The sequence below is a fragment of the Micropterus dolomieu genome, linkage group LG01 (genome assembly GCF_021292245.1).
Source record: "Micropterus dolomieu isolate WLL.071019.BEF.003 ecotype Adirondacks linkage group LG01, ASM2129224v1, whole genome shotgun sequence".
In the NCBI taxonomy this organism is placed as follows: domain Eukaryota; kingdom Metazoa; phylum Chordata; class Actinopteri; order Centrarchiformes; family Centrarchidae; genus Micropterus; species Micropterus dolomieu.
This window is the reverse complement of record NC_060150.1, coordinates 1,903,877-1,931,668: the sequence shown is the minus strand read 5'-3', so window position 1 is coordinate 1,931,668 and position 27,792 is coordinate 1,903,877. Positions and strand designations below refer to the sequence as shown.

The 27,792-nt window shown below is 43.8% G+C and overlaps 2 protein-coding genes across 3 annotated transcripts in view; one reads left to right on the top strand and one right to left on the bottom strand.

Annotated features, from left to right (window-relative positions):
• The first annotated feature begins 5,087 nt into the window (after positions 1–5,087).
• On the top strand, positions 5,088–14,015 carry bco1l (beta-carotene oxygenase 1, like). The gene is made up of 11 exons (XM_046050784.1): positions 5,088–5,227; positions 6,573–6,701; positions 6,851–6,980; positions 7,642–7,789; positions 7,887–8,034; positions 9,972–10,192; positions 11,514–11,780; positions 11,867–11,972; positions 12,047–12,141; positions 12,254–12,365; positions 12,473–14,015. The coding sequence occupies exons 1-11, from the start codon at positions 5,164–5,166 to the stop codon at positions 12,619–12,621; spliced, it is 1,569 nt and encodes a 522-aa protein (XP_045906740.1). The 5' UTR covers positions 5,088–5,163; the 3' UTR covers positions 12,622–14,015.
• A 2,307-nt stretch (positions 14,016–16,322) lies between these two features.
• Positions 16,323–27,792, bottom strand: part of eif5b (eukaryotic translation initiation factor 5B) — a 22,677-nt gene continuing 11,207 nt past the window's right edge. The window contains exons 11-26 of one of the 2 annotated variants that reach the window (XM_046049991.1): positions 26,924–26,983; positions 25,479–25,768; positions 25,292–25,399; positions 24,165–24,275; positions 24,017–24,084; positions 23,768–23,909; positions 23,543–23,674; positions 23,103–23,285; positions 22,867–23,028; positions 22,488–22,619; positions 20,949–21,080; positions 20,741–20,817; positions 18,853–19,017; positions 18,632–18,770; positions 18,381–18,542; positions 16,323–17,107 (exon numbers count right to left, since the gene is read on the bottom strand). In XM_046049991.1, the coding sequence (XP_045905947.1) occupies positions 17,000–17,107; positions 18,381–18,542; positions 18,632–18,770; positions 18,853–19,017; positions 20,741–20,817; positions 20,949–21,080; positions 22,488–22,619; positions 22,867–23,028; positions 23,103–23,285; positions 23,543–23,674; positions 23,768–23,909; positions 24,017–24,084; positions 24,165–24,275; positions 25,292–25,399; positions 25,479–25,768; positions 26,924–26,983 (2,171 nt within the window). In that variant the 3' untranslated portion in view covers positions 16,323–16,999. The remainder of the gene's footprint in view (positions 17,108–18,380; positions 18,543–18,631; positions 18,771–18,852; positions 19,018–20,740; positions 20,818–20,948; positions 21,081–22,487; positions 22,620–22,866; positions 23,029–23,102; positions 23,286–23,542; positions 23,675–23,767; positions 23,910–24,016; positions 24,085–24,164; positions 24,276–25,291; positions 25,400–25,478; positions 25,769–26,923; positions 26,984–27,792) is intronic. The other variant, XM_046049982.1, reaches the window with a different exon arrangement.

The following is a 27,792-nucleotide window of genomic DNA, read 5'->3' as shown; positions in this document are numbered from 1 at the left end:
AATACAAACGTAATGGATATAGTGCTTTAACGACCACGCACAGTATTTTCTATCCCTCATACAACCGACTCTGCATTCGTAAACTTGTCTTAATAGTCCAATGACGTGAACACCGGCAAGACGTCTTCCCCATCCCACGTAACATGAACACTGCATTAGTCGGGTGAACGACGCTAAAAGATGGACGCTACCTTGTTCCCTTTTTCAGAGAAAGAAAATTATTTTGTCTTTAACACGTCCATGTTGTGATTGGGAATGCAACAACAACAACCAAAAAAAACTAAGAGTAGAAAACCGAGAAAAGTAACGTCTGTGGGGTCCAACGTTTTTATAAACATCAGCAATGTCGAAACTTGTGAACTCGGAGTGCACCAGAAGGATTTAGGGTGCATTGTAGTGCACTACAAAGTGTGCACGATGTTAATAGTGCACTTTTAGAGGTGTAAAGAGGAAAGGAGTGCATTATGAAGGGTTTAGGATGGAAGGTGGTGCACTAAGAAGGGTCTAGGGTGCAACAAAGTGTTCTATGAAGGGTATAGGGTGCAACAAAGTGTTCTATGAAGGGTCTAGGGTGCAACAAAGTGTTCTATGAAGGGTCTAGGGTGCAACAAAGTGATCTATGAAGGGTATAGGGTGCAACAAAGTGTTCTATGAAGGGTCTAGGGTGCAACAAAGTGTTCTATGAAGGGTCTAGGGTGCAACAAAGTGTTCTATGAAGGGTATAGGGTGCAACAATGTGTTCTATGAAGGGTCTAGGGTGCAACAAAGTGCACTATAAAGGGTATAGGGTGCAACAAAGTGTTCTATGAAGGGTATAGGGTGCAACAAAGTATCCTATGAAGGGTATAGGGTGCAACAAAGGGCACTATAATACTTTAGGGTAAAAGAGGCACACTATTAAGATGCTTAACGCAAACTTAGTGCAGTATGAAGGGTTTAAGAAGGAAGGTAGTGCACTAAGTAGGGTTTAAGGTGGGAACTGGCCTACTATGGAGGGTCTAACGTTGGAGGCAGTGCACTCAAGAGGATGTAGCGCAGAAAGCAGGGCACTACGAAAGGTGTAAGGTGGAAAGTAGTGCACTACAGAGGGCGTAGGGTGCTGTTTGAGACCTAGCCTTGTTGCCGATTGGCAAACTCAACTAACCAATTAAACAGTGTTATTTGTACAGAACTAACAGCTGCTAACTGACTGCTAACAGCTCTCTGTCGTTGTTTGTAATAAACTTCATTTTTCATCCAAAACTATCTGCATGTGGTCTTTGTTCTTTGTGTGACCTTGTGGATCCGGTCTTGTTGTCAGGGGTCTGAAATACATCTATATATTATCACAGATTATTTATGATCAGAACCTACTGATGTAGTCTCCTGACAAGGAAGATTTAAGAAACGCTTCGGGAGTGTTTCCTGATCAGAAATCCATCACTAAGTTCTTAGTTACAGCCAGAAGGACAAAAGACAAGTTTCCACAATAAAGTTGTACCATAAAACTTAAAATCTCAATTAGAAGCCGGCTCCTTTTACTGGTCTGGTGTCTTCAGGACAGCTGTCGAGACAGAAGATCTTCTCAGGCCAACATTTCTGTATTATATGTTCTTTATTCTAATACTCTGAGATGTGGATTTTTTATCTCCATGAGCTGTAAGCCCTAAGCATCAAAGTTAAAACAAACAAAGGCCTGAAATATTTCACTTCATGTGTAATGGTGTCATTTACGCTTTGGACGCTGTGTTTTTGGTTTTAAACGCTGGTGGCAGGTGACACAGAGGAGAGTAATGGAGAGGATGGAGAACAGATGCATTTGTTAAAATGTTCTAAATAAAATGTTTGCAACAAGAAATGTAAAATACCAAATGAAAGGTTTATTTGCACAATAACAAAACATGCAATGCATTTTAAATATAGAAGAAAAAAATGTGTATTGTCCTAAAAACAAGCCACTTGCTTCTATTACTCCCTTACATTTCATTGTATTATTGAACTGCCACCCCAACTTTGTGTTTCCCTTCATATAAATAAATAAATAAAAACATTTCCACCATAAATTCTGCAGAAAATGTCTCAAGGATGCAGTTAATTAAGTGTTTGATGCTCTAAATCTTCGGGGGGAGGACCTCCACACCCTTTAATCTTATATTTAATAGCCTAGTGATAAAATATCTTTATCTCACGAACACAGTATTGTGCATCTGTACGTCTTGTGAGATAAGTCACACTAATCTGAGCCCTTATGTCCCCACCACCTTTCCACACAAAGTGACGCCCTTGAATGAATCTAGAACATATGAAAGTTTCACTGTTTGACTTAAATTAGGAGAACGAAGAACTCTAATTCGCTATCAACACTTCCGCCGAAGGGAAGTCAGCTGTTACGACTGAAGCAGGAATGAAAATCGCAATCTGACTATGTGTTTCTACAAAGACAAGCAGCCCAGAGTCCAGAGAACATCCCGAAGTCACAGCTGCAGGGTCTCACTCAGACCCTCTCTCCTGACCCGGTCACTGCGCTTCAGTCAAACATCATCACTGTCTCTTCTCTGCAGCCCTGCAGCTCTGCAGCGGCTCGTAGCCTACTTTTTACTTTAAAAGGGTAACAGTGGCAGTAAATCTGTTTCTCACACTGTGTTGCAATCAGTCCGCGGTCCGGATCACGGATTCTGGGATCACCGCTGTCCAAACACTGACAGACAGCGGCCCGGTGGCTTTTCGATATGTTTTGATCAAAATTATTTCCGGGGTCAAAAAAGTCTCTGGCAAACCCTGAAGCTGTGTCCACTGCTTTCACTTCTGTCTCTGTCTCTGACGGCAGCTTGCTCAGTAAAGTTCTGCTGCTGCTTATTATTTATTTATTTCACGGGCCTTAACGCATGATCGGAATGAGAGATAAATAGATCCCTGGCTTTGATTCTTTGTTTTTTTTTTCTTCTATTTGTAATTTAAAAAATCCTTTTGAGATCCGGGGCTTCATGAAAAACATCGGGGACCAGCTGGCTCCATGTTGCTGAGCGAGGCCTGTCCCAGATTCAGGCAGGGTGAGTTCAGTGACTGAAGCAAATATACAAGCCTGCGCTGTTACTTTCAGTTTTACGGTATTTTGTTCTAATTCGTAAACTGGGTTCCACCATAAAAACATTAGCTGGTAAAGTTTAAAGCATTAAACATATGGCTCTGCAGACTTGATTAGGACATAAATGCAGGTTTATTGCATTAGTCTGTGCATTCTACTCCAATAACTGTGTAACATAACGGGCAATAATAACGTTAGAGGAGGACAAAGTATGTTAAACCTGACCACACTAACACTAAACATGACTTTGTTGCAGCCTATTAATGGATAACTGTACAAAGGAAACACAGGAGAACATCATCAGCCGCTGGTTTTATCAGGTGTCATTCTGATATAAGAACGCTGAGCTGAAGCTTGAACTGGACGTGAACTCCGGTGTCAAAGTCTTGTTCTGAGCACCAAATATTGTACAGTACATGGGAGAGAGTTACAAGAGTCCCTGCTCTGGAACAAACGTGTGAGCGAGCCTACTTTCCCAATCCTCATGATTTTAGCTTCAGTCATTGGTATAAGACACCGCTTCAGTGTGGATCATTACAGATCTGTGACCTGCCCCGATAACAGCAGCTGTAAAGCAGTAAACTTATTTAACCAATTACACAGCCAGAGATATAGAGCCAAGTGTCTAAAGGCCAAACTCATGTGGACTCACGTTCTTACATTCAGAAGAAATTCAACATAATTAAACACATTTGAAATGTGTTTGCTACAGAACAAATAAAAGTTAATCAATTTGAAAATTAGAGCTGCAACTATTTGTTGAAAACAATTCTGATAATGGATTTATTTTATTTAAATCCAGAAGAGAACAGTGTCGTTGCTGTTTTTCATTGTCATGTGTTAGTGAACTGGCCTCAAAAAGACATTTACAAACTGATATTTTAAAGACAAAACTGAGAGAAAACAAGATTAATCGGGTTGCAACCACAGAGAGAATATTTTGATATGCTGCAATTTGAAGTTATGTAGTAAAGACTTAAAATATAAATATATTAGTTTAAAACAAACTGGGTGTTTTATACACACTGCTAAAAGAAAATGAAGGGAACACTTCTCAGCATCCTGTCAGATTTCAGTCTAGGAGGTTAGGAAGCAGAAGCGTTTGTGAATCAGTGCCTCCTGTTTTGGTGTAAATGAAAGTGACAACAGGTGGTTGTTCTCTAGTTCAGCCTTCGCTCGTGTCTTTGTCACTAGTATAAGGAGCTGTTCGCAGCCCATTCAGGTAGTCCAGCAGCCCAGTCTCAAGAGCATGAGGAGACACAAGGAGACGTTCCAGGTCTGGGAGGAGGAGATCCCCCAGGACACCATCCGGCGTCCCATCAGGAGCCCAGACGCCGTCGGGGCCGAACACTCTCCTGAGCCACATGATGAGTTGCCGGGATGAAAGTCACGCAGGTTGGATCAGCCCTTGTTCTCAACGTATTAAGCGATGCCCAGTAAAGATTCTGAGCTTTGACCTATTTGGTTTATGGAGATCTGAGTGTTCCCTCGTCTTCTTTGAGCGGTGTGACAGCATTTGGACAGGAGATAATGGGAATGGTTATCACAACTCGCTGCTCGTTATCTGCTCACAGATAATCAGACATCAGATCAGGATCCATCCAGCTGCGCTTTTAACTATATTTAGATTTATAGTCTCAACCGAGACTAAACACACAGATTTATAGGAAGAACTATGTGATGACGAGGGACGTTTCTAACGACAGCGACTGTTTTTAGATGAAACAAAAATAAACTCAAATATAAATGAACACAGAGTGACCTGTTAACATTTAATCGCACGTTTAATTGGACTGATTTTGTCCGAATTTGCTGGACAGTCAGTATTGAAGCCTTATCTGGTTGACTGTGGGCCACACGTAATGCTGCACCCTGTGATACTGTAAAGGTTAAAGTAGTTTAGGCTTTTATTGTGAAAAGCAGAGTGAAGTCCAGAGCAGAGCGGTTACATAAAGCACAATGTTTAGTTTCAGGAGGTCATCACGTAGACAAAGGCGAAGGCTACATGAGGCCGGCTGCTGTCAGTCTGGCTGTTCAGTCGGTCGTGGAGCTACAGCAGCAGCAGTGCACTCTGGGACATTTGAGGTCAGGAGAGAAATATGCTGTCGGTATTTGCCAGAAACGGATCTGAAACTCCGGAGCCGGTGAAAGCTCAAGTGGAAGGTGAGTTTGACTGTTAAAGCATTGCAAATTAGAATAGTTTTAAAAGGTTTATAGATATTAAACTAAACACTGTATAAAAAATATTAAATAACAATGTAAGGGGTCATTCTGCTAATAATACTTTTGCACTTTGAGTATTTTTACACTGTGGTACTGCAACTTTCACATGACTAAAATAATTGAGTACTTCTTCTCATCATTGTAAAATAAATGATGTTTATAACGATACTCTTTATTTATAGAGCACTTTTTAAAGAGTGTTTTCACAAGTGCAAAGACAATATTTAAATTAGGGTCCAACGATTTGGGGGAAAAATCTAATTGCGATTTTTCAGCCAGATACTGGGATTACGACTCGATGTGCAATTTTTTTTATTGAAGTTTTGCCAAAGTTCAATATTCACTGCCAGTCTGTTTTTGAGGAAGTCACATCAAGCAGCACAGAGCAGATGAACCAGGCAGGAAGTCAGACACAGAACGGCGTAGAGAATCCGGTCGATTTTCAAAATAAAACACCCTGTTGCAGACTCCCGATCCAGTCCATGGTAGAAGCACAAAAATCAAGGACAACTGGATAAATTAACACAATCTGAACAAGTCAGCAAAATCAGACGGGCAAAACGCTCTTATTCTGAAATGCTCCATGTGGCTATGTAACTGCATGACTGCTTAAAACGGGTCAGATGTATAATTAACCTAGATTGTAATCGCTGTCTTCACGTTTAGCTAATCGCATTCTTTCAAATCGCAATTTTGATTTGAAAACGATTAATCGTTCAGCCCTAATTTATATATACTAGCCAAAAAGGTTGAATCCACTGTAATACTCTTACAGTAACACAATAATGTTTCTATCTGTGTTCTTATAGTCATGTAATATTAAGAACTTAGTAATAGATTGTGCTTTTATAGTAATTTAAAATGATATGCCTTAAATTCTCGTAGAATCGCTCCTAAAATAACTTTTCAGATGTCTGTAATATTTTTTGGAGCCGTTATCTCAACAGCTTTACAGCATTTTTATCACCTGCAGTATCCCTTAACTTTTCCTTACTTAATCAACCCTATGCAGTGGCGTAAACGACCAGGGGAAAAATGTGGAGTGTAACTATATTAGATGCACATAATTTCTGCAGGGAAATAAAAAAACAAGTTTGTTGATGCTATTGTGCTGACCTCCTTATTTATTTATTTCTTGCCCAACATTGTAAATGGCTGATAAGAATTCTGTCTGTTTACATGTGGCGGGGGGGCATTAACTTTGTTTGGCTTCTGAAGGGGGGCATGGCAGAAAAAGTTTGAGAACCACTGGTTTATGGTAAAAAGCCTGACCTTTGACCTGCAGGGTCCATCCCGTCCTGGCTGCAGGGAACTCTGCTGAGGAACGGGCCGGGCCTTTTCTCTGTGGGCAGCTCTGAGTACAATCACTGGTTTGATGGCATGTCGCTTATGCACAGCTTCACTTTCTGCAAAGGTAAGACTCTCCAACAACGACAAAATTTACAACATTATCTCACCATAAATAAGTGATGCTATTTACACAGCATTTCTCATGGTAGAAAAGTTAAACTCGCTGCTGTAAGAACATTTATGAGAAAGCTTTGGTACCTGGTGGTGTTGCAGGCGAGGTGACTTACAGAAGTAAGTTTCTGAAGAGTGACACCTACAAAAGGAACATCGAGGCCAACAGGATTGTCGTCACTGAGTTTGGAACCATGGTCTACCCAGATCCCAGCAAAAACATCTTTTCCAGGTACCGGCCATCCAGGGTATGTAGAAATCTGTTTATTCAGGACATGTAGAGATCTGTTTCAGACCATCCAGGATATATAGAGATCTGTAGAGATCTGTTTTAGACCATCCAGGACATGTAGAGATCTGTTTTAGACCATCCAGGACATGTAGAGATCTGTTTCAGACCATCCAGGACATGTAGAGATCTGTAGAGATCTGTTTCAGACCATCCAGGACATGTAGAGATCTGTTTCAGACCATCCAGGACATGTAGAGATCTGTTCAGACCATCCAGGATATATAGAGATCTGTAGAGATCTGTTTCAGACCATCCAGGACATGTAGAGATCTGTTTCAGACCATCCAGGACATGTAGAGATCTGTTTCAGACCATCCAGGATATATAAAGATCTGTAGAGATCTGTTTCAGACCATCCAGGACATGTAGAGATCTGTTTCAGACATCCAGGACATGTAGAGATCTGTTTCAGACATCCAGGACATGTAGAGATCTGTTTCAGACCATCCAGAGACCATCCAGGACATGTAGAGATCTGTTTCAGACCATCCAGAGACCATCCAGGACATGTAGAGATCTGTTTCAGACCATCCAGAGACCATCCAGGACATGTAGAGATTTGTTTCAGTTACTTAAACAAGTGGAACCTTTTTCTCAATAGGGCATTCACGCACTTCTCCAACGTCATCTCTGACTTCACCGACAACAACTTAATCAACATCATTCGTTATGGTCAGGAATACTACGCCTCCTCTGAGGTCAACTACATAAACCAGATTGATCCTGCTACCCTGGAAACTATCGGCAGGGTAAGTTAGTCTCCACCCGCCTCCTCAAAGCTCCAAAGGCTCATTGATCAGTTACAAATAGTTCCTCAAACTTATCACTTTCACCGCCAAATTTCAGATTAACTACAAGAAACACATCGCTCTGACTTTAGCCACGGCTCACCCTCACTATGACAGTGAGGGCAACACCTACAACATGGGCACCGCCATCATAGGCTTAGGCCTGCCAAAGTACATCATCTTCAAAGTTCCCGCTGATGCATCAGGTACGGTGGCCACAGTAACCTCATTTAACTTCAACCTCCGAAAACCTTAAAGATGGAGGGTTCATGTTGGTTGGATAGTCTAGTGGTACTGACATGTGTCCCAAGCTAATGTAACCACGGGTCTCATTTATAAACGGTGCGTACGTACAAAACAGGGCTGGAAACGTGCGTACGCCACTTCCCAAACAAAGGTGACCATCCTGTAAGTAAACTCTGAACCATGCGTACGCACATAAAGAGGAGAAAAGAGAAACGGTGACTCACATGATGAAGGATGAAACGGGTTGAAATGAATAGTCCTACTGTAAGAAATCGAAATATTATCTGAGTATTACTGGCTTAAGGCCTTTCTGAATAAACAAACACCCGTTTGATTGATATTCCCTGAAGAGCGCAAAAAACAGTTTAAGATCATTTGCAGCCACAAAAAGATCCAGATTTAAGATAATAAACACAAACAGAGATTCTGTTTCTGCAAAGAACGCCTCAAATATGTTGGACAGTTCAATCCGGAATCATATTAATTAATTCTTGCATGCAGTGCAATTTATTATCATAAATACGGTGATCAGGAGGACAAATTACATTTAAATTGATGCCGTTTTCAATGTGTCAGTCATACAGATACCAGCGCAGTTTCACATGTTCGTTGCCTTATCGAGCCAAACGCGGTGCGTCAGCGTGTGGATGTGAAGCGCAGCACGTAAAAACGCTTTGTGGAAAATATAAACACTATTTTAGTAAGTAAATCTTTCAGCTCCTGTCATTTCCAAGAAGTCATATTTCTTTTAACTCATCGGCAGCCTCGTTAAGTGAGAGGACTGTTTGTGTAAATAAATAAATGTTTAAACACAAGTGGAAGTCATTTGGTTTACTCTCTTTTCAAACGGGGGAATCCAAATTAGTACCTGGGTCATCCCATCTTGCATGTGTGGGCCCCCCTTTCCTCCGGTGCACAAGCGTTGTTATTTTACCCACCAGACAGCTTCAGCTTCACCAAAGTGTCAGTGTCACAATGAGTTAAATCTCGTTTTGTGGCTTTTCTGTCAGAATTCGCCTCCTTTTCCTCCTGCAGTCAGGACGGATTAATATTAATGAGGGTTTCACTGCCCATTTATAGACAGCTGTGGGCGTTTGGAGGCTCGGACATGGAGCTCCCTCACATGCGCCACATTTCGATTTGACTGTTATTTATAAAGGGAAAATTGCTTAGACATGTGCGTACGCACGGTTTTATAAGTCCAAATATTTTTTGGCGTACGCCATTTTTTTGTTTTGGGCGCACATTTCTGAATGAGACCCCAGGTCCTTACCAGACTACAGTGACTCTTTGTGTCTTATCTTATTTGCAGCAGAAGTTAAGTCTTTTTCTAATTACAGAACGGAGTCTGGTTGATTCGTGATGCTGCAATGAGAGTGATGACAAGTCAAACTAATCTGGAAGGAGACTTGATATCAGTGAAGTCTCTGTACTTACGGTTTCTTCAGTAATCATTATGTAAACAGAATACCTGCTATTTCAGATTAAAGGACCAAGATTATACGACGGAGATTGAGGCCCACTGTTGGGATGTTGACAAAGATTTATAACTATAGCTGTAATAACACACAAACGCCAAAGGACTGAGGACTAGTTGTAGTGCCTCATATTAACTTAAAGTTTACTAAACTGCTATATTTTCCTTCCTTTTATCCCTTTTACAGTATTTAAATATTCAGTTAAAGAGTAACAACAATTAAAATCTGTGTGAAGCCTGACATCTGCAGGTAAAACGCAAGAACTGAGCCGTCCATCTGCTTTTGCATAATACATGTAAATCTTTAATAACACCTGTCATTACAGACTAATCAATAATCCATGAACAGACGCAAATATGTGTTCTTACAATCTGATAATAAGAATAATAGCAGAATTAATACCGAGTTGTTTGTTTCAGATTTAAAGCATCAGAAGCCGGCTTTGAGCAAAGTTCAGCAGATCTGTTCGTTTGCGCCTCGTTCCACTCTGTTCCCAAGCTACTTCCACAGTTTCGGCATGACCGAAAACTACATCGTGTTCGTGGAACAGCCCTTTAAACTGGACATCGCCAAACTGGCCACCGCCTACTTCAGAGGGATCAGCTGGGGGAGCTGCCTCTTATTCGATAAGGACGACATTGTAAGTTCCCTTCTGTGTGTCTGTATCTATACTGTATGCATTTCCAGGGAGGGCTCAGTCTTTTATTTCTTAACTACAACTGACCCTTCGCTAAGCCACGCCCCCCTTAGTAACTGTTGCTAAGTCTGACAAACTGTCGGACCTGTCGGACTTTTATCATGCCCTGCCACGGTCTATTACTGCAAAAGCCATCTCAGAAAGAAGCAGACAGTTGTCTTGCATTATACATTTGGAGGTTTTATTCAGGCTCAAACTGACGTGAAAATAAAGACAGAAGCTGAAGCCTAATTTTACATTAGAAACAAAAGACATGCAACATTGTTCTGGATTTATTTTAGGTTTTGGAAAGAGAATAAATCGTTTCCTTTCAGCCTCTCTGGGTAGCTGCTGTAATTATTACAAGATGCCGCGGGAACAGCGTTTGACCAGATCTTAGAAAAATACAGCCAGAAAAATCTAGAAAACGACTCTTTATGCATTAGAGTCAATGGAGCGCAGCTGTGATTGGCCAGCCGCGTGTTCGGGGCGTGGCTTAGCGAAGGGTCAGTTAATGACGATCAAATAAATGATAAAACCAATGAAAAGATCACAAAATTTAATCTAGTAAAACCTAAAACTGTTGTCGTTGTTATGAAAAATAGAAACATAAAAAGTACAAAAAACAGAATATTGTAACTTGAAACAAAGCTATTCTCCACCAATGGGAGCAGACAGGCTGACGGAGACTCAGCACTGATATCACTGGCTCTTAAAGTTAGTGCTGTTAACATGTTAGCAAACAATCAAATAGACACAAAGCAACATGATCCTCCAATTGGAGTGATTTTAAATGAATGTAAGTCCAATATTCACTCTCTCTTTGCTCTTTTTTGGTCTCCACCACCTCCTGAGGGAACATGTGGCTGTGTTCTCCAGCTAGTCTCTAACTGTGGCAGTTTGCTGCTGAGCAGGTAGTCACCCTGGGTTAATCAGAAAACTGCTGCTGGAGACGGGATATGTACTGCAAAACCAAAACTTAGAGCTAAAAGAGGCTAAACGGCCACGGTGGAGCTGCAGAGTTGGTGTCCAGTGGATTCAGCACTGCGACAGTTTCACGTCACTGTTACCATCAAACATCTATCTCTTATTCCTTTAAAATTAAACTACTGTTTTCTACAACTTTGATCCCTTGCAACCAATCATGAGCTGTGCTGGCCCAAAAAAGACTTCTGACTCAAAAACAACTTGCTTAGGTTTAAAAAAGAGCAACTAAAACAGATACGCGATGTTGCGTGACAAAGCAGGTGGACAACATGGCTGTGCCTTTCCCTGTCCACCCCAGACCCTGTTCCACGTCATCAACAAAACCACAGGAGAGGCGGTGTCCACTCGTTTCTATGGCGACGCGCTGATGGTTTTCCACCACATCAACGCGTACGAGGACGACGGCCACGTGGTGTTCGACCTAATCAGCTACAAGGACAGCAACCTGTACGACATATTCTACATCAAGAACCTGAGGCAGAACTCCAGCTCCTTCACCGAGACCAACAAAAAATTCAGCGCGCCGCTCTGCCTGAGGTTTGTCCTGCCGCTCAGCGTCAACAAGGTACAGCGGAAACTAAAGCCGGAAAGGCTTCATCAGTTGACGGATTGCATGTCTGTATGAGTAGTTTGTGCCGATGTGCTTCCCAGGAATCTCCCAGAGGGTCGAACTTGGTGACTCTGACGGACACGACGGCCCAGGCAGTGATGCAGGAGGACGGCGCCGTCTACTGCCAGCCCGACTCTCTGCTTCCAGGTTCGTTACCTGCAGCCTGTTTCATTTAAACAGCTTTCAAGCCTCCCGATCTAACGGGTCTGAGTCCTCCTCAGGTCTGGAGCTGCCGGGGATCAACTACAGCTTCAACGCTAAAAAGTACAGGTACTTCTACGGCTCCAGGGTGGAGTGGTCTCCTCACCCCAACAAGGTGAGACACCTCAGACCTGCTGCAGTCCATCCAACAGGTGTTGGAACATTCAAAGTGACGGACCGACCAACCGACACGCGCCTGACTTTAGACTCTCTCTCCTGTCCAACAGCTCGCCAAGTTTGACATCGTCACCAGGAGACACGTCGAGTGGCAGCAGGAGAACTGCTTCCCTTCAGAGCCGGTGTTTGTCGCGTCTCCGGGAGCCGTGGAGGAAGACGACGGTGAGCGCTTGGCTTCGTCTTTCGCACGTTTGAAAACCACAGCGCCGTCAGGTAGGAAAGGAAAACTTGTTCCTGGTTCACACGGTTTGTATTTTCCTTCCTCGCAGGGGTGATCCTGTCGTCTGTCATCTCTCCGGACCCGACCGTCTCTCCGTTCATGCTCGTCCTCGACGCCAAAACCTTCAAAGAGATCGCCCGAGCCTACATCCCCGCCAGCGTCCACATGGACCTTCACGGACACTTCATCCCCGCCTAGGGTTGCCACCTTCAATACAGAAAACTAAGGGGCCGCAGCGGGGGCCACACCCCTCGGGGGCCCAGCAACCACAGGCCCGATGGCGTGCAAGTGGCGGTACATCATAATTTAAAACGTGTTTTCAGCAAAGTCTTAAGATTGACGTTAGAATGAGCCGTCTGCTATTGAAATCAGTGCGAACAGATGAACTCAGTCTCTCTCTGTCTCAACAGTTGCTGTGTGACAGCAAAACAAAAAATATAGGATGTGAACTGTATTTTATTAACTTATTAAATCAACATGTCCAAAACTTATTAACTCTAAACAGGCTAAAACTAATGCTTTGATACGAATCGACTGGACTCTTGCAAAGGATTTTCTGTGAACATCAGAAGTAGTTAATGATCAGTCTATTGTTAATTCCACAGTATTGAAGGACGCACTTCTATAAATTGGTTAAGCAAGACACATGGTTGTTTATATTGTTATATAATATTGTTATATTCTTCACATAGGCACTATATTTTGATGATTAAAAGTGTATTAAATATCTCTTATTAAATTATTAATGCTGATGTGTCTGACTGGTTACCTCAACCTTAAAAAACAAACCACTCCATAATGTAGGCCACAACACACTTGGTAATTTGGGACAGCAAGAACATGTAAAAAATGTAAATATAATTTCCAAACATCATTTAGTATTTTGGTACACTATGCAGCATGTTATGAATATCATTTAAATCTACAGTTTTTTAGTCAGCAAATGTTTTACCCTTATTAAAATCAAGCTGAAGCCTATGTCATTTCTGTTAACTCTTGTTTTCTACTTCCTGTTTGATGCAGACCCCCCCCCCCATGTGATGACGCATAAATTATGTCATGTGACTTTAGTTATGCGCATTCACAGCAAGCACCAATAACTTTGACTGAAAAGGCTTTTTTCTCACGCTGTCCTAATATGCCTGAATTCACTCTACTTTTGGACGCGGGGGTTTCTGGAGCTGCAGCTCGACTCCCTGCCAAGAGACCCTCCCTTATCTGACTCCGATTGACCCTGAACCTGACAGGATTAATCAAACCAACAATGGCAGCCAGTATTACCCAATCAGAGGTAGAAAAGGAGAAGTCTTCACAGAATGCGGGTGGGCTGATTTGCACAGGATGCTGCTTTAAAGAGGGACAAACCGCGACCCGTATTGACTCCAGACGGGACGCTTCTGTATTTGAAGGGACGGGTGGACGTCTGAACTCATCATTTATTGCTCTCTGTAACTGATGCATAACATATATGCAATATGTAACGATTGATAATGATTTTCAGGCTGCAGATTATTATCAAATAAATCGAACAGGCCTGATGTGGTCGCTGTTTTACAAACCTTTACATTAAAGCTTCATGTTTATAATCACAATCAGCTTTCTGTCTGTCTGTGGCCTGAAAAAATGTTTCCACTGTTACTGAAAGAAAATCTCACATTTGTTTTCAGGTTTTTTTTGTTCCTGCTGAGCAGAAAAATGGGAAAACCAGAGTTTACCAAACCTACATGAAGCGAAACGTTAAACAGTAAAAACGATCAGTCCAGTCTGTGAAAATGATCTGGTCCCATTTCAATTTGTCTTTTGTTTCCGTTTGATTCTTCTTTTTTGCAAATAAGTGTGTTTCATGTGTAAACTCTTTTCACTGAATGAAAAGAAATTTTATAAAACAATAAAACAGAATCTAAAGAAACTCTATGATGCTTTTTAGAGCAGAAATTCATGGAGTGTGAAAGTTTAACATTTAGGCATCAGTTACAAGTTTTTTTCAGTTTGAAAAGAAAACTTATTTCTGGATGACAGATTTCACAGATTTAAAGAGGTGGTTTTCTGCTCATGTTCAGGTTATTTAGAGTTTGTACCAGAACAGGTTTACATGGTTATATGTTTGTCATACTGCACATTGCTGCAGCTCCTCTTTTCAGCCTGTGTTGAAGGCTTCGTTTTAGCTACAGAGTGATACATCTTGTCTCTAAATGATCTTTGTTGGGAGTTGCACATGCTCAGTTCCTAGTTAAGGACTACTAGCCAATCATCCCTGTGGGAAGCAGCTGGACTACAAACGAGCTGTTTTCAGTTCAGAGCTTTCTGTGGGAGATGGGAACTCCGTTTGGGCTTTTGCACAGAGTGATAAAGACACATTAAAACGTCACATCAGACCTGCTCAGTTTTTACAGAATAAACTGTTTGCATTGCAAATCTGAGGGCGTCGCTTTGTCTGCCTGTGTGGATCAAACTGCTCTAAACAGTCCGTTTGTTTGTGGCAAACGGTCCAGCGAGGAATTCTGGGTAAAACGTTATTTTTTGAGAGCTCTATTGATGATTGCTGGTGGGTGTTTGGGTTAGCGCCTGTTGCAGGTTCCTGTTCGCCTCAGGAGTCAGACGGTCTTTAAACGCACCGGTTTTCAAACCAGGCTCTGCGCTCAACTGCATCACCATGACAATAAAAAAGACAGACTGATCCGTTTCAATCCCCTGCAAGCAACGACACCGTTGTTAGTATAATATTAATATATTTATTTACAGGTCACACTTTATTTGCCTGCCTGTCATTCATTAAATTATTGTGCAAGATGGTGGTCAGTCTCTGATTGGTCAGTGCTCAGCACTAACTTGTCATAATCATAAACATTCATGCAGAACGACGAGTTCAACGTTTCAGAGGTCTCGGCCGTCACTTTGTGCTGTAAGGTGGTGAAGACATAAGGGCTCAGGTTAGGAGTGTGATACTCGGGTCACGAGACGAGAACATACTTTAACAGTATTTTGAATAAATATTCGATGCTGAAATATATCAGTGGGGGGGCTGGGGGTCCTCACACTTAACCTCTGCACCAATATATGGAGGAAATGTCTATTTATATGAAGGGAAACAACATTTAGGTGGCAGGAGACAATCAGTAATCAGCTTTTGGACCGTTTGATTCTTCTGTGTCGCTTCGCATGTTTTCTTATCGTTTCATTTGTTATTCCACATTTCTTCTTCTCCATCGTCTCTCTGCACAGGCAGACAGAACGGGAACAGGCGAGCGTCACGTAGCGCCCGGCGAACCTGATGTGGAGAGGACCGGCCCACTTCAAGCTCTGCTCGCAAGTACATTTTTATAGAAATGAACTGAAACCGGAGGCGTCCTGATGTAACAACTGATGATTTGGAAAATGATCAGAAGGATTTTGCAGTTCATGAATTAATCAGAGAATAAAAAGATCTACAGTTTAATGCTAAGAGGTGCCAAAGTTATGCCTCTTTCAAATTTCAGTGTTTTTAACCACATTAAAAATGAGCAACCAAAGACTCCCAAGATGCTTTTTAACGCCCTTTAGCATCGTTTATTGGCGTTGAGGGCTCTGCGGTCAAGGTAGTACCAGTGGCGTACCGACCAACGGCGCAACTAGGGCGATACACATAAGGGACCAGCGATCAGATGCCGTCATTCATTCATTCATGCTGTGGCACCATGAGCTGCTTTTCTTGGTCAGGTTTCGCTCTGTGGTTACTGGTCTGGTTACTGTGGGCCGGCTACATTTCGGTGGTTTGACAGCAGACTGTGGCGGTCCGAGTCGAAGGCGGGCTGTAAGATTTGCCACCTCGGCTGCTGATCAAAGGCTGCGGGTTTGCAGTTGTGTGTCGTCTTTGTGCGTCTGTGCGATCGAGCGTGAACAGAAAACTGAAAATCTGCAGGTTTCATCAGAATCATGGGAATTTATTACATCAGCAGTTGCAGCAAAAACAGTTTAAAATCTTCCAGAGGTGACACTCTGTCACTTAAACCCCCCCCCCCCTTTGCCCTCCAACATGGCCGACAGACCGCACAGCGAAGCAGTCGATGCTCAGTCTGCTCTTTAAAGTCTTTAAAGTCGACGCCGTCTGCCGCTGCTTCGATGATTCGGTGTTTTGTGAAAAGAAAACCCCATTTATTTCCCTCCTCCTCCTCCTCCAGCCCCGGTGCTGCTCAACACAATCCCATAATGCACCTGGTTTGGCTCTGTCGGCCTCGTTAAGCCTCAGTCTAGAAAGGAGGGGAGGGGCGGAGCCTGGGACACGAATCAGCAGCCACAAATGAGAGCAGAGAAGAAGAGAAACTAATAACACAACGTCGATGCTGAAGAACAGGCACGTTGGAATACTGAGTGTGTGTGTGGTCTAAACTATCACTGTTTACAACAGTGGAAAAAACGGTTCGTTTCTCACAGAAAAACACTTTCACCTCTTTTTTAGGTCATTTTTGTTTAATTTTTTTTTGTCCTTCCTTAGTCGTCGTCGTCGTCGCCGCCGTCGTGTCTTCAAAAGGGAGGAGGAGTGTGTGTGTGTGTGTGTGTGTGTGTGTGTGTGCGGGTGTGTGTTTGTGTTTCAGGTCCTTCAGATGATCTCGAAGGTCTTCTTCAGCTCCATGATCAGCTGCCAGTCAGTTTTCTGCATCTCGTCTCTGAACCAGTTCTTCAGAGCGTCGATGGACGCCCGCGTGATCTGAAACACACACCGACGTCATCACTGTGAACCTAAAGCTCATTATTAAATACCTCTAATTATAACGTCTCACTTTATGAATTCAGGAAGCACTGATTCAATCGGCACGACCGCTCGGGTCGCCATGGTTTCGATCTCTGTTAAGCTGCTGTCAGCAAAACTTTACAGTTCCTGCAGATGTTTCACCACAAAAGCCACCCCTCAGGACAGGAGGGGGAATCAGTGAGCCTTCAGACCGAGCGGGAACCTCCGGGTCTGAAAAGTGAAGCCGGTGCTGAAGAGCCTTAAACCTGCGTTCTCTCTGACAGCCAGCAGGGGGCGACTCCACCGGCTGTGCTCTTATTTTCTTCTGGGTTCGACGTGTTGACGAGCGTGAAATCGAGCACATCTGTATATCGCTGCTGGACAGTTTATGAATTAGACCCTTGCTAAAGGTTAGCATGTCCACATTGTGCAGAGATCTAATGTGTTCAAAGCCGCTCTGTTCATTCAGGAGTCCAACCAAACGACATGGTGCCATTTGGCTAACAGCTATCACATTAAAGCACCCGATAAAGTATGAAAGAAAATATTTTGCGGGAGCAGAACAGCTAAATTTCTTATATATAGCGCCGGACGTATTATAAATCCACCTTTATGCCTTTTACGCCACTGGAAGGCTTTTAATGTGAAATATCAGTACAGGAAGTGTTGAGTTTCATTGACAAAACAGTGAAACAAATGACAACGCTGAAATGAATGGAAATAATCTGTGAATTAAAACAGTAACAGTGTTAAAGAGGCGAATCTGTACTGATGGAATTCATTTAGAAATAATAGCCCGTCTCAAATAAAGGCCTGGGGCCACTATTAGAATATACAGGATCCAATTTGTTAACTAACATAAAAAACATTTTCAAATACTCAAGGCAGACGTAGCCAAGCTGAAACCTCATTAAAAAGGACTAAAGGCTGTAAGTTTCTACGCTTCACCTGAAACTCACATCATGAACGTCGAGTTTATCGTCACAAGACGCAGATAAAACCACAACTGAGCTTGATTTCTATCAGATCTGATAACAATCTTACCCTTCTTTCTTTCCTACCTACTTTTCTGTATTTCTTCATCTTTCCTTCCTTTCCTCAATTACTTTCTGTTGCCAGTTGCTGCTTAGCGACACGCGTTTCCGACGTTTCTCAAGAAAAACGCAAAATCTGAAGAAAGTCGACGTTTTCTGTTGATTTTAAATAAAAAGTTTTGCATCCTGCCCCTCCTCAGTGGGCGTGTCCTCACCTTGCTGACCATCAGGTCGGTGGCTTCAAAATGGCGGCCGTACATCTTGGGCGACTCTCCGGGAATGGGCTCGATCTTGATGCAGATCTCTTGGCCTTTCTTGGCACTGTCGACGGACTTGTGATTCATTTCGATGCTCGTGACCACGCCGATGTCCACAAACTGAAATACATTTGAACAAACATAAAAAAGATAAAACAAATAGCTGCCGACAATTAAGAAAAACATGCCGTCTTTCCGATCCGTCTCACCCCTTTGCTGGGGACGCAGAGCGGCGTCCCCTGTCGGAGGACCCCGGCCTCGATGGAGACGCCCATCACGATGGGATCTCTGGAGTTGAAGATGAACTGAGGAAGAACTCGCAGCTTCACCGGGAACACAGCTATGTTCCTGATAACAGATACAGAAACGGCGTCAGAGAGAGACAGATCAGAAGACGTACCGCCGTGTTTCATCGGGAGCGTTTTCCTACTTGAACTCGTCCTGTTTGGCCTTCTTGTAGTCCTCTCTGTACTTGGTGAAGGCGTCGAACAGATGGTAGATGATTTCAGCCGAGAAGATCCGAACTCCCAGACTGTCGGCCATCTCCTGACTCTCCCTCTCCACCTTCACGTCAAACGCCAAGATCACCGCGTACCTGCCCACACATTTCAACAACATCACCACCGCCGCCGAGACGAGCTCGAAGGCACAGGTCCAACTCCAACCAGGACCTCCAGGTCACAATCTGCCTCTTCTCTACGAACCAAAAACCTTCTTGTTGAATGTGAGAAATTACATTTACTAATTTGAAGATATGGATGTAAAGAAGTGTCTCGACAGTCTATAAGTTAATAACAACTACAGGCTGTTAAAGACCAAATGTGTCTAAATAAAAAGAACAAACACAAAAAGGAAAACTATCAAAGATCTAAATAACAGAGCTTTCTAAAGTGTTACTTTCGTCAGACGAAACTAAACAAAATATGTTCGTCAACGACCTTTTTTTCTCTGACGAAAACGAGACGGCGACAATGTCCTTAAACACTGACTGCGACTATATTAACATTCAAGATTGTTGACGAAAAATGACCTAATGTTCACTTGAACAGTTTGTTCATCTCCTGTCCCTGGGACTCCCCTGAAAGCTGTGTATAGATCGCACACCGAGGTGGTTATAAGATTTTAGGAAAAGACACTAAGAACTTGACGCGGCATATGAAGGCCGAGCACCTGGGAACTGAGGTTCGTTAACGGCTCCTATGCAATAAAAATGAGAACAAAGCCGACATTCGAATCATCTCTCTGTTTTGGTTCGAGCAGACTCAGCAAAATGCTGATCAGATTTATACTAATGAGTTGGAAAAGACTAAAATGATGGTTAAAGACTAAAACTGTTTCGATTTGCTTTTGACTAAAATACCCAGACTTTTAGTCAACTAAAAAAATAATAATATAGTATACAGTGGACTAAATATGACAAAAACTAATGAGGACATTTGACACAGGACTGAGACTAAGTTTTAAATAGGCTGATAAAATTAACACTATTACCCACTAATCCTTAGTGACTTTAAGTCCAGGTGCCGCAGTCCTTCTACCTCACGTCACGTCTGAATGTCCATTAACCCTTTGAAAGGGCCGCCAGTGCCTACCCTCTGCTAGTGTCTTCAAATGCTGCACACCCATACAATCTGCACAACCTCAAGGTCGTGTAAGTCAATAAACCATGATAATTGATAAAAGTATTGGAAAAATCCAACTATTGGGAACGTTTTCTCATAAAATTCTACAAAATAAACACAAAACATATTGATCCAAACTATTTCTAAATGTAGAAAGATGAACAAACAACATTTGAACTGTACCTTTCTTAGTTTTTGAGATGTGGCCATTTTTATGAGCGGGTTTATTTTGTGAAAGTGCTGTATGTTCACTCGATGTAGTCATCGTGGCAGTCTTCCACCGCAAGCAACTTAACGCGATGACGTCATCGCGAGCGGGCAACGTGATGGCGCGAAAGTAAAAAAACAACAGCTTTGCGCTGCAAAAAGAGCGACTGCTCTCTAGCTGTTCTAGTTCTGATCTTAGATCGATCTAAACAGGGTCACGCCTGCAGCGGCCAGTTCGAGTTAACCTCCTTCGAAATCAAATAAAAGCAAAACTGCCAAAATAAAGACTCATTTTCCAGTCTTGAAAAAAATATTAATAATAAGAGTTCTTATCGACTGACGGGCTGCTCCCCTCAGGAGGTCGCTCGCTCCGTACAGCGTTTCCCGTCTTTTTTATGATGTCCTGGATCCTTTATTTATTTTTTTACTTCCTACCGCAGACAGAAACAGGAAATGACAGCAGAAACAGAGGCTGAGAGAGTGACGTACTGTACGTCGTGCTCCAGCATCGTCGACGCCCTCATCACGTCCTTCTTATGAACTGGACCGATGTTGATGCCCGCGTACTGCAGGAACACACACAGAGACAGACAGAGGTCAAAGGTCAGCTCCTCCGTGGTCCCGCTTCCTGTTGCTTTTCAGAGTAAATGTCCTGAAACAAGCGGCTTGCTGTAAACGGAGACAGACAGGTACTCACGGGGACTTTGGAGGTCCGGAGGAACTCCAGCAGAGCCTCCAGCGATCCCAGCGTGGACGCCTGGACATAAACTCCTTTCTCCTCCAGTTTGATGGAGCTCAGCGTCTGCTTCAGCTCTCGCACCAGTTCGTCCTGAAAACCAGCAGCAGTCAGTCAACTGGGCGTCTCAGTACAGTGACACTGGATTAATATACTCTGCATCAGGGTAATCCAGTACTGTGTGTAGGATAACGTTGGTAGTGTGGAGGAGCAGCTAGAATAACTGACTGTATTAGTATAGTTTTATAATTAATTTAATCGTAACCTGTTAGTTTGATATTAATTGTATAATGTTACTATATTCATCATCATTTCACATAATATACAGCTTAGCAGTAGTTTAATATTAATTCCAGTTACAGCTGTTTAATTTTGGGTTGTTTTTTATTCATTAACTTGGTGTGAGAAAAATGCTCTACATGGTGGTTAAACTCCAACCTTAATGTTAAGTAGGCTACTAACTCGTCAGCAATCACAACCATTAATGCAGAACGATGAGTTCTACATTTATAAAGTTTGTTGTTGCACATACGCTGGACATTAAATCAATTATGATAATTATCGCAGTAGAATCTTCCTCAATAACAATATAACAAATGTTCAATACGTCGTCAATAAATGTCAGCTCTTAATCTTCTATCAGGATATTTATTTTGTTGAGGAAAAGGGACTGAAAAAAGATTTACTGATCATATATATATATTGTTTTGGATGTTTTACCTCAGATTGGTGAAGTGATCCACTGTTTGACAACCAGTGTTTGTTCTGACCATGAAGAAGAGTTTAGAACCAAATAATTAACCATCTGGTTTCTTCAACTTTCTCTCAGGAGCAAAAATCAGCCTTTAAACTTGAAAGAAATAACGATTTGACATTTATCCTGATACTAATCGATAGGTATGAAATGTTTCATCCCAGCCCAAGTAGCACGTCTGTTCACGAAAAGTGACATTGGCGAGCACGTCGGCTTTATGAAAGCTTGAACGTGTTTCAATAGAAGGCACCGATTTGGCTAAATAGTCAGCTAACGTTAGCCAGCGCTCTTTGAATTTTCCCTGTTGTCTTCTGTCTTACCGACTCAGCTGCTGGCCACAGTGACCGGCCCACAGGTTAATCCCAGTACTGCTGATCGCCACTCAGACTATGTTTTGAACGATTAGCATTGGGGTAGTGGGACATTACGGTTGGCTGTACTTGAAAATCATTTTCCGGTTCGCACGGATCTATTTTTGGGGGGCGTTTAAGAGTGAAATACTCGCACATTACAGTGTGTAGAGTTTTTGGCTAAATAAATAAATACGTTCATCGGCACTTTCGACAAACAGGATTTTCACATTGACAAAAAAAATCTACAATATTTAAAACCTTGTTAAATGGTGATTAAAATTTTTTGATGGCCTTAATTTTCGCACATTTGATTCATTACCTTGAAAGACTTTTTAACCCCCTGAATACTAATCATAACGTGTGTGTGTGTGTGTGTGTGTGTGTGTGTGTTACCCTCAGGACGGGGATCTCGTCCTCCTTGTGAGCCACCAGCAGGGGGAGCCCTGCCAGAGCCTTCTCCAGGTCTTTACCCAGAATCTTCACACCCTGAGACGTCGACACCTCCTTGTGCTTCTCGTACTGGCTCTACACACATCCAATCAATCCAAGAATCAATCAGTCTGTCAGCTGATCAATACATCTCTCAGGAGGGAAGAGTAGATCACAAACTTAATGTAAAAACCATTCATATATATCTGCACCAAAAGGTCCAGATGTAAATGTAATGAGCGGAGGTCGCGTTCAGGCGTCCATATATTTTTGATGTCACCATGCGTCACTAAGGGAGTTTTGTAGGAAGTGTGTGCTTTTATTTTGAAATACATAACTTTACCTTGACTCGGAGCTCCTTTAGAGGGGGGGGCAGCAGCAAGCCTCTGATCTGCGTTACGATTGGTCCCTCCACCCCTGCGACGATGATGGTCTCTCCCTCCCGCAGACAGCCGTTGATCAGGATGACGTCTATCGTGGTTCCCATGCCGGGCAGAGCTTTCACCTGGAAACAAAGACGCCATCAGGTACCTTCATCCACACTGAGCAGTAAAACTAGAACAAGGCGGACTCCCTTACCTCCATGACCTGCGCCCGCAGCTCGTCGCAGTGCGCTAGCCGGCGGGCTAACATGGTCTGGGTGAGCTCGACTAATAGGGCGATGAGGTTTCCCATCCCGTCGCCGCTGTGGGCCGAGGTCGGAACCAACGACACAAATGTGCGGGGGTCTTTGTTCTCGTAGAACAAGGCGGCATTAAGACCCTGAGGGACAGAAACAACTTACTGAAGGGCGTTCCTCAAGGCTCCGTTTTGGGCCCATTATTGTTTATTTTGTACAGAAATCAGTGTAAAACTTCTTTCTTTGCAGACGATACAGATGTTGGTTTGACTTTAACAAACTGTCAATGAATTTAAGAACTTTGGTATTCACAAAGGAAACACGATGTTTGATGCTGAAAATTAGTCTAAAAATCACACTTAGTGATCAATAAAACATAACAATGCTGATAGATCTTCACCTGCTGAGCGAACTCCACGATGACGGCCTTGGCCCTCTCGTCGAACTCGTCCTTGGTGTTCTTCTTCTGCTTCTTCAGCGTGGCCACAATGTCGGTCTCCGGACTCCTCTTCCAGTCGTACAGGCGGTCGACCTGAAGACCAATAACAAGAACAACAACGCCGTCAGAAAACAAGAAGAAGAAGTAAGGAAGGAGGAGACAGGTGGTGGCGGGCAGGGGACTGACCTTGTTGAGGGCGACGATGAAGGGACACTTCTTCTCCTTCAGCAGGTTGATGGACTCGAGCGTCTGAGGCTCCAGGCCGTGCATGATGTCCACCACCAGGATGGCGATGTCGCACAGAGAGCTGCCGCGGTTCCTCAGGTTACTAAACACACAGGTGAGCGTTTTAAAGACGACCTGCTGCCGATCACTTTAACAACTTTAATGTTTGATTGATTTAAAGAAACGATTGACTGGTTGTGTCTGGGTCACCTGAAGGACTCGTGTCCTGGTGTGTCGATGATCAGCATGCCGGGGATCCTCAGGTTCTCTTTGTCAAACTGCACAAACAGGCGGATTAACACAGAGTTAGCACCTGAGCTAACGTCAGAGAGTGTGTGTGGATGTGTGTGTGTCGTACGTTTTTAACCATCCTCGTCTGCTCCTCGATCGTCTCTTTCGGGACGTTCGTGGCTCCGATCTGCTGAGTGATTCCGCCGGCCTCGCCGTCCTGGACATGAGTGTGTCGCAGCTACACACAGGAAACACAACCAGATGCAAGGTTATTACAGTTACCCTACTATAGCAATCTCCTCCCTATCTGAGGTGGTCCATCATCTGCGCCCCACGAACTGTCCCTCAGACAGCATCCCCTCACGTCTGATTAGGGCGGTCTTTGACCGCGTATTTTGTCATCGATAAATACCGGTCTTGTCTCTGGTTATGTTCCATCTGTCTTTAGGCCCCGTGTCCACCAAAGCGTTTTTCACCAGCTGAAAACGCCACCTGCCGTTCTGAAAATGCCTGGCTAGGGTGCGCTTTGGAGGCGCAGCGTTTTTTTGGAGACGCTGTGGTTGCTACTATACATAATATCCGTGGAGGCTACCTAATTTTACTGAATGTAAAAATGTCACTGCAAATGTCACTCTGGCCCTCGCTCTGCATGAGGAGAGGGCTGAAACATGTAGAGCGAAGGGACGGACTCGTCCTTCGTGGGCCCATGAGATTTTGTGGGCGAGGAAATAACTCGACCATGTATGGTCATGTGCTCTCACACTAACGCTCAGTCTGCCTGTTCCTCCCAACAACAACAGCCTGGTAACATGCTTCAGGTCTTGGCCAATCAGAAGACAGTGGGCTTAGAGGGGGGGCCTTAAAGAGACAGGAGCATCTATAGCTTGTTTCAGACAGAGGCTGAAATAAAGGCCTACATGAAGAGCCGGTATAAGACAGAAAATTATTTTTTTGAACTTTGAATCGTGCAAAGCTGCCGTACAGGAGTCACAGAACTACAATATAGGACTGGAAAAGCAGAATAACAGGTCTCCTTTAAAAAAATCTATTTTCTTTGGCATTTCCTTCCAGTTAAGTCAGCTACTCCTCTTACTTTATATCATATACTGTATGTTGTAATGTTTTATTGCTGTACATTTACTGTGTAATTACTGTTTCATTGTTGTATTTTTCACCTGTGGAGCACCTTGGTCAACCCTGGTTGTTTTAAGTGTGCGACTTGAATAAAATTGATAAACAGTCAGTAACGGTCACCTTGTCGAGGATCTTGGTCTTCCCGGTGTCGACGTGTCCGAGCACACAGACCACCGGTGCTCTCAGTCGGTCCACGTCTGTGTTCTTCAGGTTCTCCGCTCTCCGTTTCTGTGGAAACAGACACAGCTTGTCAGTCGGAGGCGGGGTGACGCGAGACGAGCTTTCACGCCGCTGAAGCGTCTCTCACCTCGATCCTCCTTTTGGCTCGGTCGTATAGCCGCTCCTCCTTCGTCCGGTCGTCGTCCTCGCTGTCGCTGCTGTCGTCCTCGCTCTCCTTTGCCGGCCTCCCTTTCCCCTGACTCGCCACTGTCGCCTCCTTCTCCCCCTCCTCCTCGCTCTCGTCGTCTTCATCGTCGTCTTCCTCGTCATCATCGTCGTCCTCTTCCTCGTCTTCCTCCTCCTCGTCTTCCTCACTGCCTGCAGGCAGAGGAGGAGCAGTGACCTCCTCCTTCACCTCGATGTGGACTTTCTTCAACTCTGAGAGAAGAAGGAAACGTTTTAGCTCCCGCTAACAGTACCACCGCGATCTAGTACGGCTGCAGCAGCTCCCGCTAACAGTACCACCTCGATCTAGTACGTCTGCAGCAGCTCCCGCTAACAGTACCACCTCGATCTAGTACGTCTGCAGCAGCTCCCGCTAACAGAACCACCTCGATCTAGTACGGCTGCAGCAGCTACCGCTAACAGTACCACCTCGATCTAGTACGGCTGCAGCAGCTCCCGCTAACAGAACCACCTCGATCTAGTACGGCTGCAGCAGCTCCCGCTAACAGTACCACCTCGATCTAGTACGGCTGCAGCAGCTCCCGCTAACAGTACCACCTCGATCTAGTACGTCTGCAGCAGCTCCCGCTAACAGTACCACCTCGATCTAGTACGTCTGCAGCAGCTCCCGCTAACAGTACCACCTCGATCTAGGACGGCTGCAGCAGTGCTAACAGTACTACTTCGAGTAATATTGCAGCTACTGCAAACAGTACTACCTTGATCGAGTACTACCACATCTACTGCTAACAGCACTACTTCGATCGAGTACATCTGCATATACTACTAATAGTACTACCTCGAGTACTACTGCAGCTCCCACAAACAGTACTACCTCGACTGAGTACTACTTTATCTACTGCTAACAGTATTACCTCGGGTTCTTCTCAGTCTGGTGATTACAGCTGCAACAATAAATTAATAAACTGAGTAGATGATCAATGCAAATAAAATTGGCACAGAAGAGAAAATAAATTTAAGTCGTTCCGATTACTTGTCTAGGAGGAGTTCGTTAAAGTTCGGACCTTGTAAAACGCCAAAAACGTGAAAAAAAAAAAAAGTACATACAAAATAGCCGACTTCCTGTTGGGTTTATGGCATCGCTCCCAGAGGCTTTTTTGTACGTCCGGACATGATACATGTGCCACAAACATTTCATACATTTTGGTGATACGTGGCCTGGGGGCTGCTCTGTAGGGGGCGCTAGCGGGCCATTTTGCCACGCCCACGCACAAAGACCAATTGAAATGTAAATCATCTCTACGTGGGTGTTTGAGCACATTTAGGCCGTCAAAAATACCATTAATTTGGGAAACAGAATTCATCGCATGTTTCACGCTAGGGCCCTGACAGAGGAAACCGTCTCACCTTTCTCCTCATCAGTGGCGATGGCCTCCCAGTCGTCCACGGCAGCGTCCGGCTTCACCTCTGCACACAGAAACAAAGTCATCACCATGACGATGAACGCTCCCTTTACTCCTCCTCCCTCCCTCCTGACTCCGCCCCCCTCTCACCTGGCTCCGCCGCCGGCCTCTCAGCCTCCGTCTCAACGGCAACAGGCTCTGGTGTCTCGGACGTCGGCGAAGTCACCTCTGACTTTTCTGATGGAGGAGAAGAGAGATAGTTTTTGTTTTGGGTTTTACAGAAACGAACGTGTCGGCTGTTCACGGAGCGGCTGGCGGCACCTTCAGGAGTTTGAGCGGTGGGCTTCTTCTTCCTCTTGTCTCCGTAAACCGGCTTCTTCTTTGGCATCGAGTCTTTGGATGGCACTTCAACACCTGCACAGTGAACACACAGTCAAGTATGAGCTACGCAGGAAACAGGAAGTGCTTTCAGGCCCTCACGCCTGTTTGTGTCTTTAGACTAAAGCCGGACCAAGACCACCTGACAGGGAGAGTCTGGGTCCACCTCCAGTCAGACTGCGGGGCCGGTGTCACAGAGATGGACTTAGACTATGGCTTAGCTGTAGTAGTCAGACTTCAGATAGACATCTAAATCTAATTCATTTGAATCAGGAACTTATTTGCACTTAAGTTTTCTATTCAGACATTTATTTTGTTGAGGAAAAGGGACTGAAAAAACATCTACTGATCGTATTTGTTGAGAAAAAGATGTTATCAGAATCATTTTGGATGTTCTGCCCCAGGTTTGTGAAGTGATCCACTGTTTGGCCTCAAGTGTTTGTTCTGAGCTGAAAGAAAAGTTTCAAACCACAATTTTCACTCAGGAGCAAAAAT